General features: G+C 41.4%; 2 protein-coding genes across 3 annotated transcripts; both read left to right on the forward strand.

Annotated features, from left to right (window-relative positions):
• Nucleotides 1-43: 43 nt before the first annotated feature.
• sart1 (spliceosome associated factor 1, recruiter of U4/U6.U5 tri-snRNP) lies at nucleotides 44-2,909 on the forward strand. Its single transcript, XM_072384837.1, has one exon. The coding sequence runs from the start codon at nucleotides 412-414 to the stop codon at nucleotides 2,734-2,736; it is 2,325 nt and encodes a 774-aa protein (XP_072240938.1). The 5' UTR covers nucleotides 44-411; the 3' UTR covers nucleotides 2,737-2,909.
• Nucleotides 2,910-3,796: 887 nt separating this feature from the next.
• Nucleotides 3,797-13,942, forward strand: LOC140305833 (oxysterol-binding protein 1-like). 2 transcript variants are annotated; one of them, XM_072384839.1, is made up of 18 exons: nucleotides 3,797-3,890; nucleotides 4,009-4,159; nucleotides 4,837-5,008; nucleotides 5,493-5,701; nucleotides 5,805-5,967; nucleotides 6,069-6,180; nucleotides 6,258-6,456; nucleotides 6,539-6,653; nucleotides 6,733-6,790; nucleotides 6,892-7,059; nucleotides 7,154-7,399; nucleotides 8,002-8,122; nucleotides 8,390-8,493; nucleotides 8,606-8,701; nucleotides 9,464-9,648; nucleotides 9,757-9,986; nucleotides 10,334-10,381; nucleotides 11,423-13,942. In XM_072384839.1, exons 3-18 carry the CDS (start codon nucleotides 4,875-4,877, stop codon nucleotides 11,563-11,565), a joined length of 2,331 nt encoding a protein of 776 aa, XP_072240940.1. In that variant the 5' UTR covers nucleotides 3,797-3,890; nucleotides 4,009-4,159; nucleotides 4,837-4,874; the 3' UTR covers nucleotides 11,566-13,942. The 2 variants fall into 2 exon arrangements, with proteins under 2 accessions (XP_072240940.1, XP_072240941.1); XM_072384840.1 differs by lacking the exon at nucleotides 4,009-4,159.
• Nucleotides 13,943-14,451: the final 509 nt, after the last annotated feature.

The raw sequence follows: 14,451 nt of genomic DNA on the forward strand, positions 1-14,451 counted from the left end.
CAGTATACATAAGCCATTGGCTATTATTTGATCACAGGAAGTGTATTTTCAGGAAATGCTAGCATTTGTCGTTCGTTGTGCGTTTGTTAATAACTCAAACTTACGAGAACGTGTAGTGTGGATGGTTCAGCTGCAGTGGGAAACAAAATACAACTGCTCAATCCTCTCACAACTTTGTATAACCTAAATTGGTATTTAATTTTGAGAGCAAGATTTAATTTTTGTCGCCGAAATGAGTGAGTTGTATCGTCGTGAAGCACTTAGCTTCCATAGCTAACTAGTGCTAGTTAGCAAGGTAAAGCTAATTTTTTTTTTTTTTACATTAACCATATCAAAGAGACTGCGTAAGCAAGTAATTTTTCACGTATCGGATTTGTTTTAATCAGCACTGTTGTAAACATCAGAGGAAAGATGGGCTCTTCAAAGAAACATAAGGAAAAGAGCCGCCGCGACAAGGACTCAGAGGAGCGCCGTCGCGAACATAAGAAACATCGCCACAAGGACCGAGACGCTTCAGATCGAGATGGGACTCGGGATAAAGACAAACGAAAACGCTCCAGGTCCAGGGAAAAAAGCAGACGAGAGAGCCGCGGCAAAGGCGAAAGAAGTAGCGGTGAGCCACGAGTCAAAAAGGAGAAAGTTGATCTTGGATATGAGGGAAGCAGTGCTGAAGTTCAGCCTCAGAGTGCAAGTGGAGATGCATCTCTCAGCATTGAGGAAACAAACAAACTTAGGGCGAAACTCGGTCTGAAGCCTCTGGAATTAAATGAGAACAAGAAGGAGCTTGGAACCAAAGAGGAGCCAATAGTGGCTGAGACTATCAATCCTGTTTTGATCAAGCAGCAGAAAGAGATTAAAGAGAAGCTTGCAGCTATGAAAGAAAAACGCCTCCTCAACCAGAAACTGGGAAAAGTCAAAACTCTGGCTGATAATGACTGGCTGGATGACACAGCCACTTGGGTTGAAAAAAGCAGAAAGCTGGCCAAAGAAAAAGAACTGGCAGAGAAAAGAGCCAAACTTCTTGAAGAGATGGATCAAGAATTTGGTGTCAGCAGTCTTGTGGAGGAAGAGTTTGCTCACACTAAAAAGAGTGCATACACCTGCCGTGATCTGAAGGGCCTCAAAGTGCAGCACAAGGTGGAGTCTTTTAATGAGGGCCAGACTGTCATCCTGACCCTACAAGACAAAGGTGTTCTTGAAGAAGAGGAGGATGTGCTTGTAAATGTGGGACTCGTGGACAAGGAAAAAGCAGAAAAGAATGTCGAGTTGAAAAAGAAAAAGCCTGACTACAAGCCGTATGAAGAAGAGGAGAGTGTGGATGACATGGTCACATTTAAGGCTCACTCCGTACTGTCAAAGTATGACGAGGAGATAGAAGGTGAAAAGAAAAAGAGCTTCCGTTTGAGTACGGGGGGATTCGCTGGTGGAGAGCGAGAAAAGGAGCTCCAGGCCATGAGAGAAATGCTGCGTGACCAGGCCCAGTCCTTGGAAATGCCTGCTCTCACTATCGCCTCAGAATACTACACACCTCAGGAGATGGTGGGCTTTAAAAAGACAAAACGCCGTGTCAAGAAGATCAGGAAGAAGGAGAAGCATACAGTTGAAGATGAAGTCATTCTTGATGACACACGCAGCTCTGATTTTGGTTCCAGGGCACGCGGTCGAGGCCGCAGACAACTGAATGATGACGGAGAGGAGGTAAAAGAGGAGGAGGGGGAGAACAAATTGCCACCTGAAATCCCTCAAATGTCCGATGACATCAGGATGGCTGAAATGGAAATAAGCGATGATGAGGAGTTCACACCTCCTGAGCCAACTGTAATCGAGGAGGATGAGGCAGAGCAGGAGCTGCAGAAACAACTGGAGAAGCAGAGGAAACTGAGGCAAAAGCAGCTTCTCAAAGACTCTGGGGAGAAAGTGGCAGAACAGATGAAAAGTCTTGCTCAAGGGGATAGTGACAACGATCCCGACAAGAGGAACAACATTGTCTTCAATGCAACCTCAGAGTTTTGCAGAACTCTGGGTGATATTCCAACTTATGGACTGTCGGGTAACAGAGAGGACCAAGAAGATATGATGGACTTTGAACAGGAGGAAGAGAAAGATGATGCCGGGGATGTAGACTCAGAAACTGATGAGAATGTTGGATGGAGCATGGTTAACTTGGACGAGGAGCAAAAACAGTCCGACTTTGCCACAGCCTCTGCCACCATTTTGGATGAGGAGCCCATTGTCAACTCCGGCCTTGCAGCTGCATTACTGCTGTGCAAAAATAAAGGTCTGTTGGACACTCAGATGCAGAAGGTAGCTCGTGTCAAAGTAACTAAGGGCTCCCTGCCCAATGATAACTACTGCATTGAGGACAAGATGGGCTTCGATGACAAGTACAGTAGACGGGAAGAATACAGAGGCTTCACACAGGAATTCAAGGACAAGGAGAGCTACAAGCCTGATGTCAAGATCGAGTATGTTGATGAGTCTGGGCGTAGACTCACTCCGAAAGAAGCTTTCAGGCAGCTTTCGCATCGCTTCCATGGGAAAGGGTCTGGAAAGATGAAGACTGAGAGGAGGATGAAAAAGCTGGAGGAAGAGGCACTGCTGAAAAAGATGAGCAGCAGTGATACTCCTCTTGGGACGGTGGCTTTGCTTCAAGAGAAACAGAAATCCCAAAAAACCCCATACATTGTGCTTAGTGGGAGTGGGAAAAGTATGAATGCAAACACCATAACAAAATGAGCAGTGGGAGATGAGCGTATAACAGTGTGTGTACTATAGAAACAAACACATGCATAGATGCAGGCATACTTCGGCATCTTTTTAGGTGATTGCTAAAAATGTCATGTCCTAGATGATACAAGCTTAATTGTCGTATTAAATAATTGTTCAATAAAAGCAGTGCAAGTGTGAAACGGCTCCATTTGTTTTTTCTGATTCGAGTTGCACTTATTTTTTTCAAACTTAGATTTGTTAATTTAGCTTGGTTAATGGATTTTGTGGTGTAATTTTTACCATTTTAAAGTAAGTACTGGAAAAAAAATAACTTGAAATGTTTACAGAAGGCAAGGAGCCACAGTAGGGTTAATCTTTTATTTCATGCATCACAAGTCTTATCTGTAGGCCCTGATTTGATTAAATAAGTATTTAGTTAATTCTATTGTAAACACAACCATTAATCACTCAATTTTGATGCTTCTAGTATTTTAGATTGTGGAGATTCTGTGCAGGCAACTATTAAACAGCTGTTACTAACATCTTTAGTAGGTGGCATGTGACTTGAAACAAATAACTGAGAATCGGAATAATCAGATAACTTTTAAAGATATCGTGTTAATTTTCGACAAAGACTGGATTTAAAAAAACTGACTATGCTTGCATGTTTATGAAAAGGGTAACTGGGTAATTTGATCATTTTTAAATGCTGAATATGTTTTATTGCATATCAAAGTAACCTACTCCTCTCAAGCTGCCAATTTGGAGTGAGACTTGGCTGATATTTGTCTCTTAATGTTGACAGATTAATTAAAAGTTTCTATGTTCTTGCGCTGAAACGGGACATCTTCGAGTAAGTGCACCTCAATGGTTCCTAATACAAAGTCCTCAATGTCATAAATGATTAAAAGCAACAACAAAAACTTCCATCAAAGAAAGCATCCCATATGTTATGAAATACACAGTTCGCCTGTAGTTGATATAAATACCAGTTTTCTAAGAGTAGTTTGATCCAACGTAGTTTGTTAGGTTTTTGTAACTATGTCGTCTGCGGAACAAAAGTCAACATTAAGGGGTTGGTCGAGCACCAATTCCGATGCACAACCTGTAGCAAAGTAGTTAGCTAAGCTAGCACTTGCGATCTAACATCGTTACTTTAAACAGGACATGAATCCCAACAAGTAAGTGATGATGCAACGACAAACGTCTATTACATCTGACAAATAACGAGCAAGAGAACTGTTCTGCTGAACTAGTTTCAATCCCCTACGACGACTTGTAAGCTTCTTTTTTTTACAGCTTCCTGTTTAGCTAGCAGTAAGCTTAGAGGCGGACTGAGTTTTAAGTAGCTTTGATGAACGGAGATGGCTTCTCCTTCCACAGTGTGACTCACCTCACAGTATCCAGGGGGTGTTTACTTGACACTTGTATGCCATCCTGACGAATAACGGTGGGTTTAGCCGACTGGTATCGATAGTGAGCTGCGTTTTCTCAATGGCAGTAGTTTGTAAAACGCGGTGTATTAATACTTTGCTATCAGGTTGTTTTTGAGTTACGTCGGAGCAACTTAACTCGTTTGTTTTGATTCGAGGATGCCACCGTGTGAAACCCGTATCCAAGCTGTCCGACACTAAGTCAGCTTGTAGGTGTATCAGTCTGCGATGAGTATATGGTTGCTTCAATGTAGTTACTTAATAATTATAGATATAGTGCTAACATTTGTCATGTGTAGAATAACGAGTTTTTAGATATTAGCATTAACGTACGGGGCGGTGTAACAAATCAGATGGTAGCCGGTTACTTATAGTACTTTTGTGGGAATTTAAGGTCAATTTAAACCAAATGTTCACGAAACTTGAGTTGCTTATCCGTATTTACCCTACCTTACTATTTGTTAATGTTGACAGCTTTATTGTACTGTTCGTTATTATCTCTTACTGATTAATCAATTTATGACAATGAGAATGTCTGACTTTTTAAAGTAGACATTGACAAACCCATTTGCTCATATATTTGTGATAACCTCAATGGCTAATCTGTGCATACGTCCCGTGTTATAAAAACTAAATGTAGGTGTGCTCTACTACCAAAGTTACTAAATCTTGATCATATTCTGTCACTCTGCAGGCTCTAACCTCACTCAGTGAAACAAACAGGCTGTTGTGATGTCAGAGCTCAAACCCCCTACCCCAACACCTGGTGACACATACAAGGGTTGGCTCTTCAAATGGACTAATTACATAAAAGGTTACCAGAGGCGCTGGTTTGTTCTCAGCAATGGATTGCTGTCTTACTACAGGCAAGTCGTGTGTGTTCCTTACTGAAGTTGTTGTGATCTGTAACGCCTGTACATGCTAGCCAACACCATAACAAACACACTAAGACATGATATTTATAGCTGTTTCTAGGTCTATAGGAATCCTCAAAGATCAAGAATGTTTTATTGATAAGGATATGTGCTGTCATCAAACCACCTGTTATCACTGCAGATAGAAAAAAGATCAAATCCCACAGTTGATTGACAAACCAATTGTTTTAAGAGTGCAAACATTCTTTTAGGTCTTACTCAGTTGAAATTTTGATTTATGGACAGTTCATCATAACTGTTTCAGAGTATAATACATTAATTAATATAGCTTTAAATGGAACTTTATTTGATTCGTTCCTGTTAATTAAACAACAAATAATGGAAGAATCTGGTCTCATATTAGCTATATGTAACTTAATAAAGCACTGTTTTGTAAACTCCACCCTCCACCTGTCCTCCTTCTGTGTGCGTCCAGGACTCAGGCGGAGATGGGTCACACGTGCAGAGGCACCATCAACTTGGCCACAGCCAACATTGCTGTGGAGGACTCGTGCAATTTTGTCATTTCCAACGGTGGGGCACAGACGTATCACCTGAAGGCCAGCTCCGAAGTCGAGCGACAGCGATGGATCACTGCTCTTGAACTTGCCAAAGCAAAGGCTGTCCACATGCAGGCGGAATCAGGTGAGAGGGAAGGAAAAAAGTGGTTGGAAGATTAAAGAGGGCATGTTATTGAAATTGACAGAGAAGTTGTGAGAACTTCTGGTTCTCTCTGTCACTTCTACAGATGACTCCGGTGATGAGTGTCCAGGGGCCCCCCCGTCCTCAGGACAGGGCGGAGGCTGTCGTAACTCTGAAATTCAGTCCACATTACGGACCCTGGGCAGCAAAGTGGAGGACCTTACCACCTGCAATGACCTCATCGTCAAACATGGCTCTGCCCTCCAAAGGTACTGATTATCTGAAGAATATCATCCAGGAGGAACAAAGTTGTTGGTTATTTCTTGTCTGATTATTATTATTATTATTTTTTTCTGTTCCATGATCTCAGGTCTTTATCAGAACTGGAGGGGCTGCGTGTTGGAGGGGAAACGGGGGAGAAGATCAGACAAGTCACAGAGAGGGCCACGCTTTTCCGAATCACCTCTAACGCCATGATCAATGTAAGTGTTACTGAGTGAGGAGCGAGCAACACTTCTTCAGAGTTTGTAGCTGACATGTAATCCTTGTGTTCCCCAAGGCGTGTCGGGACTTTCTCTCCCTGGCCCAGAGCCACAGTAAACGCTGGCAGAAGGCTTTACAGACTGAACGGGACCAGAGGATACGTCTGGAGGAGACTCTGGAGCAGCTTGCCAAACAGCACAACCACTTGGAAAGAGCTTTTAGAGGAGCTACAGTTCTTCCCTCTTCGTTCAGCAGTCCCACCTTAGGGAACAAAGGTAAGGCTCTCGTTCTCAGCGGAACGTCTGTCCTGTGATCCTGATGTTACTATCCCGTGTCAAAATCCTGCTGTGATTTTAGGTGGTGTTTCAGGAAAAGGTGACGCCAGTGATGAGGATGATGACAACGAGTTCTTTGATGCCATGGAAGACCCAGTAGAATTCATCACTGTCCCTGCAGACCCCAAGTATCACAGGTAATTAACTGTTTCATTTTTAAGATCAACTTTTTTGGTGCACGTGTGAGCTTTGCCCCATTTCTTTATTTTTCTTCAGGAGATCTGGCAGCAACATCAGCGGGATCAGCAGTGAGACTGGAATGGATGATCAGTCGGTAAATATGATCAGTTTGTTGATTTGGTCAAATGCTGTGTTGATTTATCAACATGCCAAAGCCACGTGAACCCTGCCGATCGTTTCCTTTCCTGTCATCAGTTCGATGAATTGTCTCTGGCGTCCAATCCGGAGTCTCCACAGCCTCTGGAGCTAGAGCCAATGAGACAAAGGCGGACCCGTATCCCTGACAAACCCAACTATTACCTCAACTTGTGGAGCATCATGAAGAACTGTATTGGAAAAGAGCTCTCAAAGATACCTATGCCTGTAAGAAGCCTTTGTTGACATCTAAGTACCGTTTATTTTCTTCTTCTTTTTTTTTTATTAAGATGAAGTATCTCTATCACTTTGTGTTTTCAAGGTGAATTTCAACGAGCCATTGTCGATGCTGCAACGTCTGTCTGAAGATCTGGAGTACTACGAGCTCCTGGACAAGGCTGCCAAATGCCATAACTCCTTAGAGCAGATGTGTTACGTGGCAGCTTTTACAGTGTCTTCCTACTCCACCACCGTTCACCGCACAGGGAAGCCCTTCAATCCTCTGCTGGGAGAAACTTTTGAGCTTGATCGGCTCAAAGAGTGCAGTTACCGCTCACTGTGTGAACAGGTATTTAGAAAAAAAAAAAACAACCTGTAATCCTGCTGACTCCTTTGCTGACAGTAGTTGTTTCTATTAAACCTTTGGTAGTTTTAGTTCTGTTGTAATTGGCTTTGTTCTTAGACTTTATGTGTTAATTTTCTGTATTTTTCTAAACAATCTATGTTCCTTTTTTTTGTACTTGTCCACTCTGCTCATACTATGCAATGTATGTCCTTGAATGGTGCAAGACTTTAAGATAGCATAACTGGACTAAATAACTGGGTCAGATGAAGCTTCTACAGCTTGTCAGAGAGATATGATGAAGTGATAAATGATAAATATGAACTATTTCCGGATATCGGGGCTCGTTCCGATGGAGGCCCTGCTCTGTCACACCGAGCCCAGCGCTGCCACACTTTACCTGTGACCAAAATATTTTGGTCTATTTTGGTTTGTTTGTTAACTCAAGATTCTTCCGGCTTGTTCTTGGCCTTCTAATGAAAGAGTCGGGCTAACAGTTCCATGCACAGAATCACACCCGAGTTTTTTTTTTTAATGCAAGTATCTGTATCTTTTAAAAAGCTCTCAGAAATCACACATTGAAACTGCATCTTTGGGGCTCCTCTTAGGTGAGTCACCACCCTCCCGCTGCCGCGCACCACGCCTTCTCTGAAAAGGGCTGGACCCTCAGACAGGAGATTGCATTGGCCAGCAAGTTTAGAGGGAAATACCTCTCTATTATGCCACTGGGTGAGTGCCTGTGTGTTTTGTATAACTTCAAGGTGAGAAAATAATCGCAGCATGCAAGAAAAGTACTATCAGTTTGGGAGTTTTTGTTACTTACAAAAACCTGTTTTTAGCCAGTTCAGTCTGTGTCAGTATGTATATTTTATATTGATTCCTTGTTCCAGTGCAGTATCTCATTTGTAACCTCGCAGCCTAGAACGTATGGGATGAGTTTTGGTTGATGAGAACAAACTCTTGTCGAATGTAACGCCTTTATTCTCTCTTTCCCAGGTTCTATCCAGTGTATGTTTGAAAAGAGCAACAACCATTACTCCTGGAAAAAAGTTACCACAACAGTACACAATATTATTGTTGGGAAATTATGGATCGATCAGGTAAATATAAAGCTGATGCAGCTCAGGGAGTTACTGCACAGAATGTTTGTGTTTGTTGCTATTATAGAGCTTCAGTTATGGTTTGGTGACCGATACATTTCTCTCTTTATAGTCAGGGGAGATCGATGTGGTGAACCACAAAACAGGAGATCGCTGCCATCTCAAGTTTGCGCCCTACAGTTACTTCTCCAGAGATGTACCCAGGAAGGTCAGCGCTTTCCTTTTTTTTAGATGTAACCCAGTTTTCTCAGGCAATACATTTTTCCCAGAAAATGTTGATATTGATTCCATACACCAGAGGAGTATTGCCTTTTTGCAAAACCTTTGCTGAATTCAAGATTGATGGACACAGGGCTCGACGTGCCCTTCTGGATATCAAGTGCATGTTATAAATGATTTCAAGGAGCCTCTGACCACAAGACTAATCAGCATTGCTGGATATTTTCCACATTTCCACAATACTTTAATTCCGGTGACTTCGCAGATTGAAGAAATGATGGAATACAAGCTGAACTGAGACTTTTGTTTTTCCTCCAGTGTAATGGATTTGGCTCCCTCCATCCATCCATTAATTTTCTATATCTGCAACATCCTGTACAGGGTTGCAGAGAACTGGAGGCTGCCTCAGGACAAGAGGGGGGTTACACCATGGGCAGGTTACCGGTCCATCACATGGTTAACTTAGGGAGACAGACCCTAAGTCACACTGAGTCACACTCAGCCAATTTCAACCTCAGTTTTGCACATTTTGTTAATTTGCTAATAAGATAAAACAAAAAAACTTTCTTCGTAAGTGATGAATTAAACCACTTTATAGAAATCTACAAGTACAGATGTACAGAAAAAGCAGGATTGTGCCGTAGTCAAACGGATTTCTGGACATGGTTTTCAACTGATTGGTGGTGTTCCCTCCCTGAGACGAACTTGTATTTGATTTCCTTCTTAACTGAAAGCTGTGTTTTCCTCACAGGTGACGGGAGTGGTAACAGATAAGGATGGAAAGGCTCATTACGTGCTGTCGGGAACATGGGACGAGAAGATGGAGTTCTCCAGAATCATGCAGAGCAGTAAAGGGGAGAACGGCACCGAAGGCAAACAGAGGACTGTTTATCAGACCCTCAAAGCTAAAGAAATCTGGAGGAAGAACCCTTTACCGTAAGTGTTAGTTTTATAGTGGACTGCTGATGGTAATAATGGTGAAAGTGAACGTACCTATGCATTGAAGGGCTGAGCTTCAGATGTTTTATGTGGATGACTTTCCAGAGAGGGAGCAGAGAATATGTACTTTTTCTCCTCGCTTGCCCTGACGCTCAATGAACACGAAGAAGGAGTGGCGCCCACAGACAGTCGGCGACGCCCTGACCAGCGGCTAATGGAGGAGGGCCGCTGGGATGAAGCCAACGCAGAGAAACAGAGGCTTGAAGAAAAGCAGCGTCTCGCCCGCCGAGAAAGGGAAAGGGAAGCTGTTAAAGCAGTCAGCTCCCCTGAGGAAGGTAGGAAGCTAATTAAAGACACTTTGCTCTGGTCTCTACTCAGTCTGTGTGTCTGTCCAGTGTTTCTCTGTCCCGTCATCTTTTGTGTACTTTGTCTGTCTTGGTATTGCATGTCGGTTTTCTCCCCGTCTCAAACCTAAGCTATCGCTGAGGATTCAATCACTGACTCGCCTTTGAAAAGCAAGTACTCTTCTAGTCTTCTCTTGATCTACACTTCCCTTTGGAGTTCAATAACACGCTTATAACATATGTGTGTGTGTGTGTGTGATAGCAAGGTAGTATCTTCTATATAATCTTGAGAACATTTTACACTTTAACGCCCCTTCATCCGTCTTTGTTCCATTCAGCTGATGCACAGGAGACTGGCACCACCGCAAGTGGGGTTTCCGATGAAAGCAAGTATCAATTCTGTTGATCTCTTTGAGAATACTTTTAAAAGTGCATTGTGTAGAATTCTTCTTGCAAAGGAGTGAATCGGAACTCAAACTGCGTATTGATGAGGTGCAGATAGGATTTTGTCGCAGCATCTTTGAACGCAGCACCTGAAATAAGGGCAGTTTTCAATCGGCACACTCAAGATTCCCTCTCTGCACATCATTAACTGTTAAGCCTCCGTTCCAAGCCAAGATTTTGAACTATCGCTTTTTTTGTGTATGAAAGGCACTTAAGATCACCCGTGTGAAGAGCCTTTATTATGAAAATACGTCAGATGAAACACGCGGCACTTTTAAAATGTAATCAAAGCGTGGCTTGAGTTGTGGATTTTCATTTTCTTTTCTGTGCGGGGGGGGGGGTTTGCTCAGCTGACACAGAGGACTCGCCCACTCATACGCCTGTCGCATGCAAGTAGCCCCTTACATTTTCACTCACTCACTGTTCTTTGCGTTAAGGAGTTGTTTTTTTTTTTCATTTATTCTTTTAATTCCCAAAAAGTCATCCTTTTTTTTTTTTTTCTCTAGCCCCTTATGGAACATCCCACTTCCCACAAATAAGCAAGTATTCTGACGATAATGCAATGCGTACAATGAATTTATGCTTTTTATTGTAGTACCGTAGTACAGTCTAGACTAGGAAAAACCCTGTTCAACCCCCATCAATTCAGTCAATTTCCTCTCTTTTACGTCCTTTACAACTTTTCATCTTAGTGGAGGGCAAGGAAGGTCCTTATGGAGCTCCAGCCAAAAGCAAGTAACGTCTGTCCTTTAGATACCTGTGTCTTTAGATCCATTGATAGCCGACTAGATGTAGGTGATTGCAGAATAAATATATATCTATCTATAATACATATATCGCTGTTTCTGAGCACATGTCGGCTTACTTTGAGCGTGATGAGCAGCCATTGCTCAGTAGCTTTTTAACCCTCTCCTCGGGTCCCTCAAAAGCTTCCTGTTGGTCAAAGATTCAATTTTTTTTTTATTTTGTTTTTTTACCTTCAGGCACCCATCCAGACAACTACCAAGCACAGTGGTTCGAGAAGATTGATGAGACTGAGTCCGGAGAGGCGATGCATGTCTACAAGGGCGGCTACTGGGAAGCGAAGGAACACGGGAGCTGGGACATGTGCCCAAACATCTTCTGATTACAGCTGAATCATTTTCAGATAGTCGTGTGCACATGAGGCGATGGTTAGCACGGCTCTTCTGTATGTTAGAGGAATCAAGCCTGACATGGACACACTCTCAATGTCTGTAGCTTCATCCGATCGCCCTCTCCTGCAGGATCAGGGACATCTGGACTTCACCCTCTTACGTAGGCTCAATGTTCATGTAGCAATTTAGTGCCAATGCTGCTGGTTAGTGTTCACAGCTCCTTCTCACAGCCTCTCAAACACTGATTTTTTAAAAATTCATTTTTTTCCCCTCTGCTCGCTGCCGGTTTAGGCTTCTGTAGTCCAGCTTTTGAGTTAGACTTTGGCAAAAACTTATTCTGGAAGTGTCACGATTCCTTTTCTTTAAATTCCCATTTGTCAGAGGCACAATTCACCCTGATGACGTCTGACAGTAGGAGGTTCACTTCGATGGAGGGACCTCACGTGTGATTTACGTCTTTCTTCCTGTCACGCATTTGTGGTTTGGGTGATTTTGCAGTGAGTAGATTGCGGCACAGCACCACTGTAAGTCACACTTAAATCATGCCCAAGGTTTGGACAGACCACAAACACTTAATGCAGACTTTGCCTTTGAATTTTTTTCTGGTGATTTGTGGTGCTTCTCAATTCTCCGACGTGAAACACCAAACACTGGAGATCTGCTCAATCCACATTTTAGCCTTTTTGAGGTATTTATATTCACCTTGTCCATTTCGAAATATGGGATTTTATTTGTTTTTTTATTTTTTCCCCCCTCTCAGAACTCCTCATAACTCCTTCAGAAGGAAAAAAAAAAAAAAGTAGTTTGAGTAGTTTATTTTGATCTGGTTCTATAACATCTGATCTGTCATCTCTTAAATCATTAAGCGTGACTCTTAAACATCCACCTAACCTATTCCATGTTTAAGTTGTGTTGAATTATACTTAGTTTTCTATTCTGTTTGCCTATTTATTTTATTTTTTTGTCTGCGGTACTTTGATTTTAATATGTTGTCTTTATTTCATACGGTAATATATTGAATATTATACAGTTTTCTTTTTGGAAAAATTATATAAGTACAGGAACAGGAAACAATAAACACTCAACATACATTTCACACGTTTTTTATGCAACTAATCTCAGACATTTCAAGTAAGGAGCGAAGGCTGTTCGCGTCATGTTAATAGCTGACATTGAACAGAAAGTCGGAGAGTTGTGTATGAATCACTTTAGGCTTGATTGTTTTTTTGTTTTGTTTTTTTTTTGGGGGGGGGGGGGTTATTTGCCTTCACAGTCTCCTTCAAACTTATTGATCATAGCTTTACTCTCCTTTAAGGATGTTTGAGTCTTTCTGTGCTGAATTTTACCATACAGCAATAAGAGTGCCTCTGCTTATACATATGGCACAAAATGATGATATTGTGAGGTAAAAAAAAAAAAAAAAAAGCAGCACAACAGGTTTTTTTTTCGTTTTTTTTTGGTCTTTTTGTTTGTCACCGTTGTGAGTGGCAGAACTGTGTGGCTGATTTTTAAAGAATACAAAAATCAAGTTGATTTTTTCTTTTTTTTTTCACATGTAAGTGTACTTAAAAGTGGAACACTGAAGATGAAGATAGCAAAATATAATCTTGCTGATATTTTCCTGTGAATGTGTTTAAATAGAGATGTGATTGTTGAACTAGCTGGACGCAGCGATAGATCATCTAAAAGCAGAGAAGCACTTTGAAGATTTATGCTTTGTTCTTGTCGTTTACTCGTAAAGTTCCACTGTATAGAGTTTCTATGTACCAACTAGAAAGGCTTTCTATTAAACTGTATTAACTGATCGACACTCCAGTATTCCTAATACATTCCTCTTTGCTTTGTGCAGCATTTAGATAGATGTCTCTGCATCTTTTCAAATGAATGAGTTTACAGGGTTCTGACTATTCTTCCTGTCTTTTTAATATATATTAATCGTTATTTATTTGTGTTTTAGTCGGTGGTTTTAATTGTGTGGCTCCGTCATTCCGTACGTGTGTTTTTATGTTAAACCTTTTCCATCCCTTATATTTCCAGCAGTGATTCTTTTTGTTTTGTTTTGCTGTCACTCTCCACCATGCAACAGCTTCTCAAATTCCTTAGAAAGAGACTTGAGATGTCCTCGCACTTTAGTGGACAAGTGATTTCAAATCTCTGTTGTCTAATGAATAGTCAGTTTTTGGTGTTAGCTTTTCAATAGTTTAGTTGTGCGGCGAGTTTGTTTCTGAAAGCTCCTTAATCATGTTGAGTAATTGTAAACGTATGTTTTGACTTGAGCAAATATTTCACCATTTCTGTCCCTTTAATGCAGTCATTTTTGTCGGGCTTGTTCTATAAGTTGACGGCATTAAAATCTGGATGGAGATGAAGTTCCTGTTTATGGTGTGGTTTATTTTCCTAAAATTATATAGCAGAAGAGCTTATAATGGTTATTGCAAATATAAATGACTTGATATATGGCAGTGCACTGTTAGAAGGATGGAGTGTCTTGTATGACTCGATTTTCCCTGTTGCATCAATAAATCACCAGCATTTTGATATCAAGTGCAGCTGGTTTTGTTGGAATTTATTTGTATTCTCTTATTGATCATACTTAAGAGTATGTGTTGACTACTTCAGCACATAAACATGTATTTTTACCTGTGTTTCGATACAAGATAATATATTCTTAAACAAAGGGGTGTGATAAGTCAGAAGCCATCATTTTGCAAACCAACCTTTCACGACGTTAACATTTAGTGTTAAGCACGAGCCTTCTTGTTACAAACTGTAAGATCCAGCGAGAAGGCGAAGGCAATTTTATTCATGAGATACTAAGAAACTGAGTTTGAAATCTGTATTTGAAAAGAAAAGAAAACTATCAGCATCATGTCCAC

This window comes from Leuresthes tenuis, unplaced genomic scaffold (assembly GCF_036924035.1).
Source record: "Leuresthes tenuis unplaced genomic scaffold, fLeuTen1.0.hap1 SCAF_4, whole genome shotgun sequence".
NCBI classification, from domain to species: Eukaryota; Metazoa; Chordata; class Actinopteri; order Atheriniformes; family Atherinopsidae; genus Leuresthes; species Leuresthes tenuis.

Coding starts and splice junctions, on each gene's coding strand:
- sart1 (XM_072384837.1), top strand. CDS start 412: ATGGGCTCTTCAAAGAAACATAAGGAAAAGAGCCGCCGCGACAAGGAC.
- LOC140305833 (XM_072384839.1), top strand. CDS start 4,875: ATGTCAGAGCTCAAACCCCCTACCCCAACACCTGGTGACACATACAAG. Junction 6,181..6,257: donor CCTCTAACGCCATGATCAAT/GTAAGTGTTACT, acceptor GTGTTCCCCAAG/GCGTGTCGGGACTTTCTCTC. Junction 8,123..8,389: donor CCTCTCTATTATGCCACTGG/GTGAGTGCCTGT, acceptor TCTCTTTCCCAG/GTTCTATCCAGTGTATGTTT.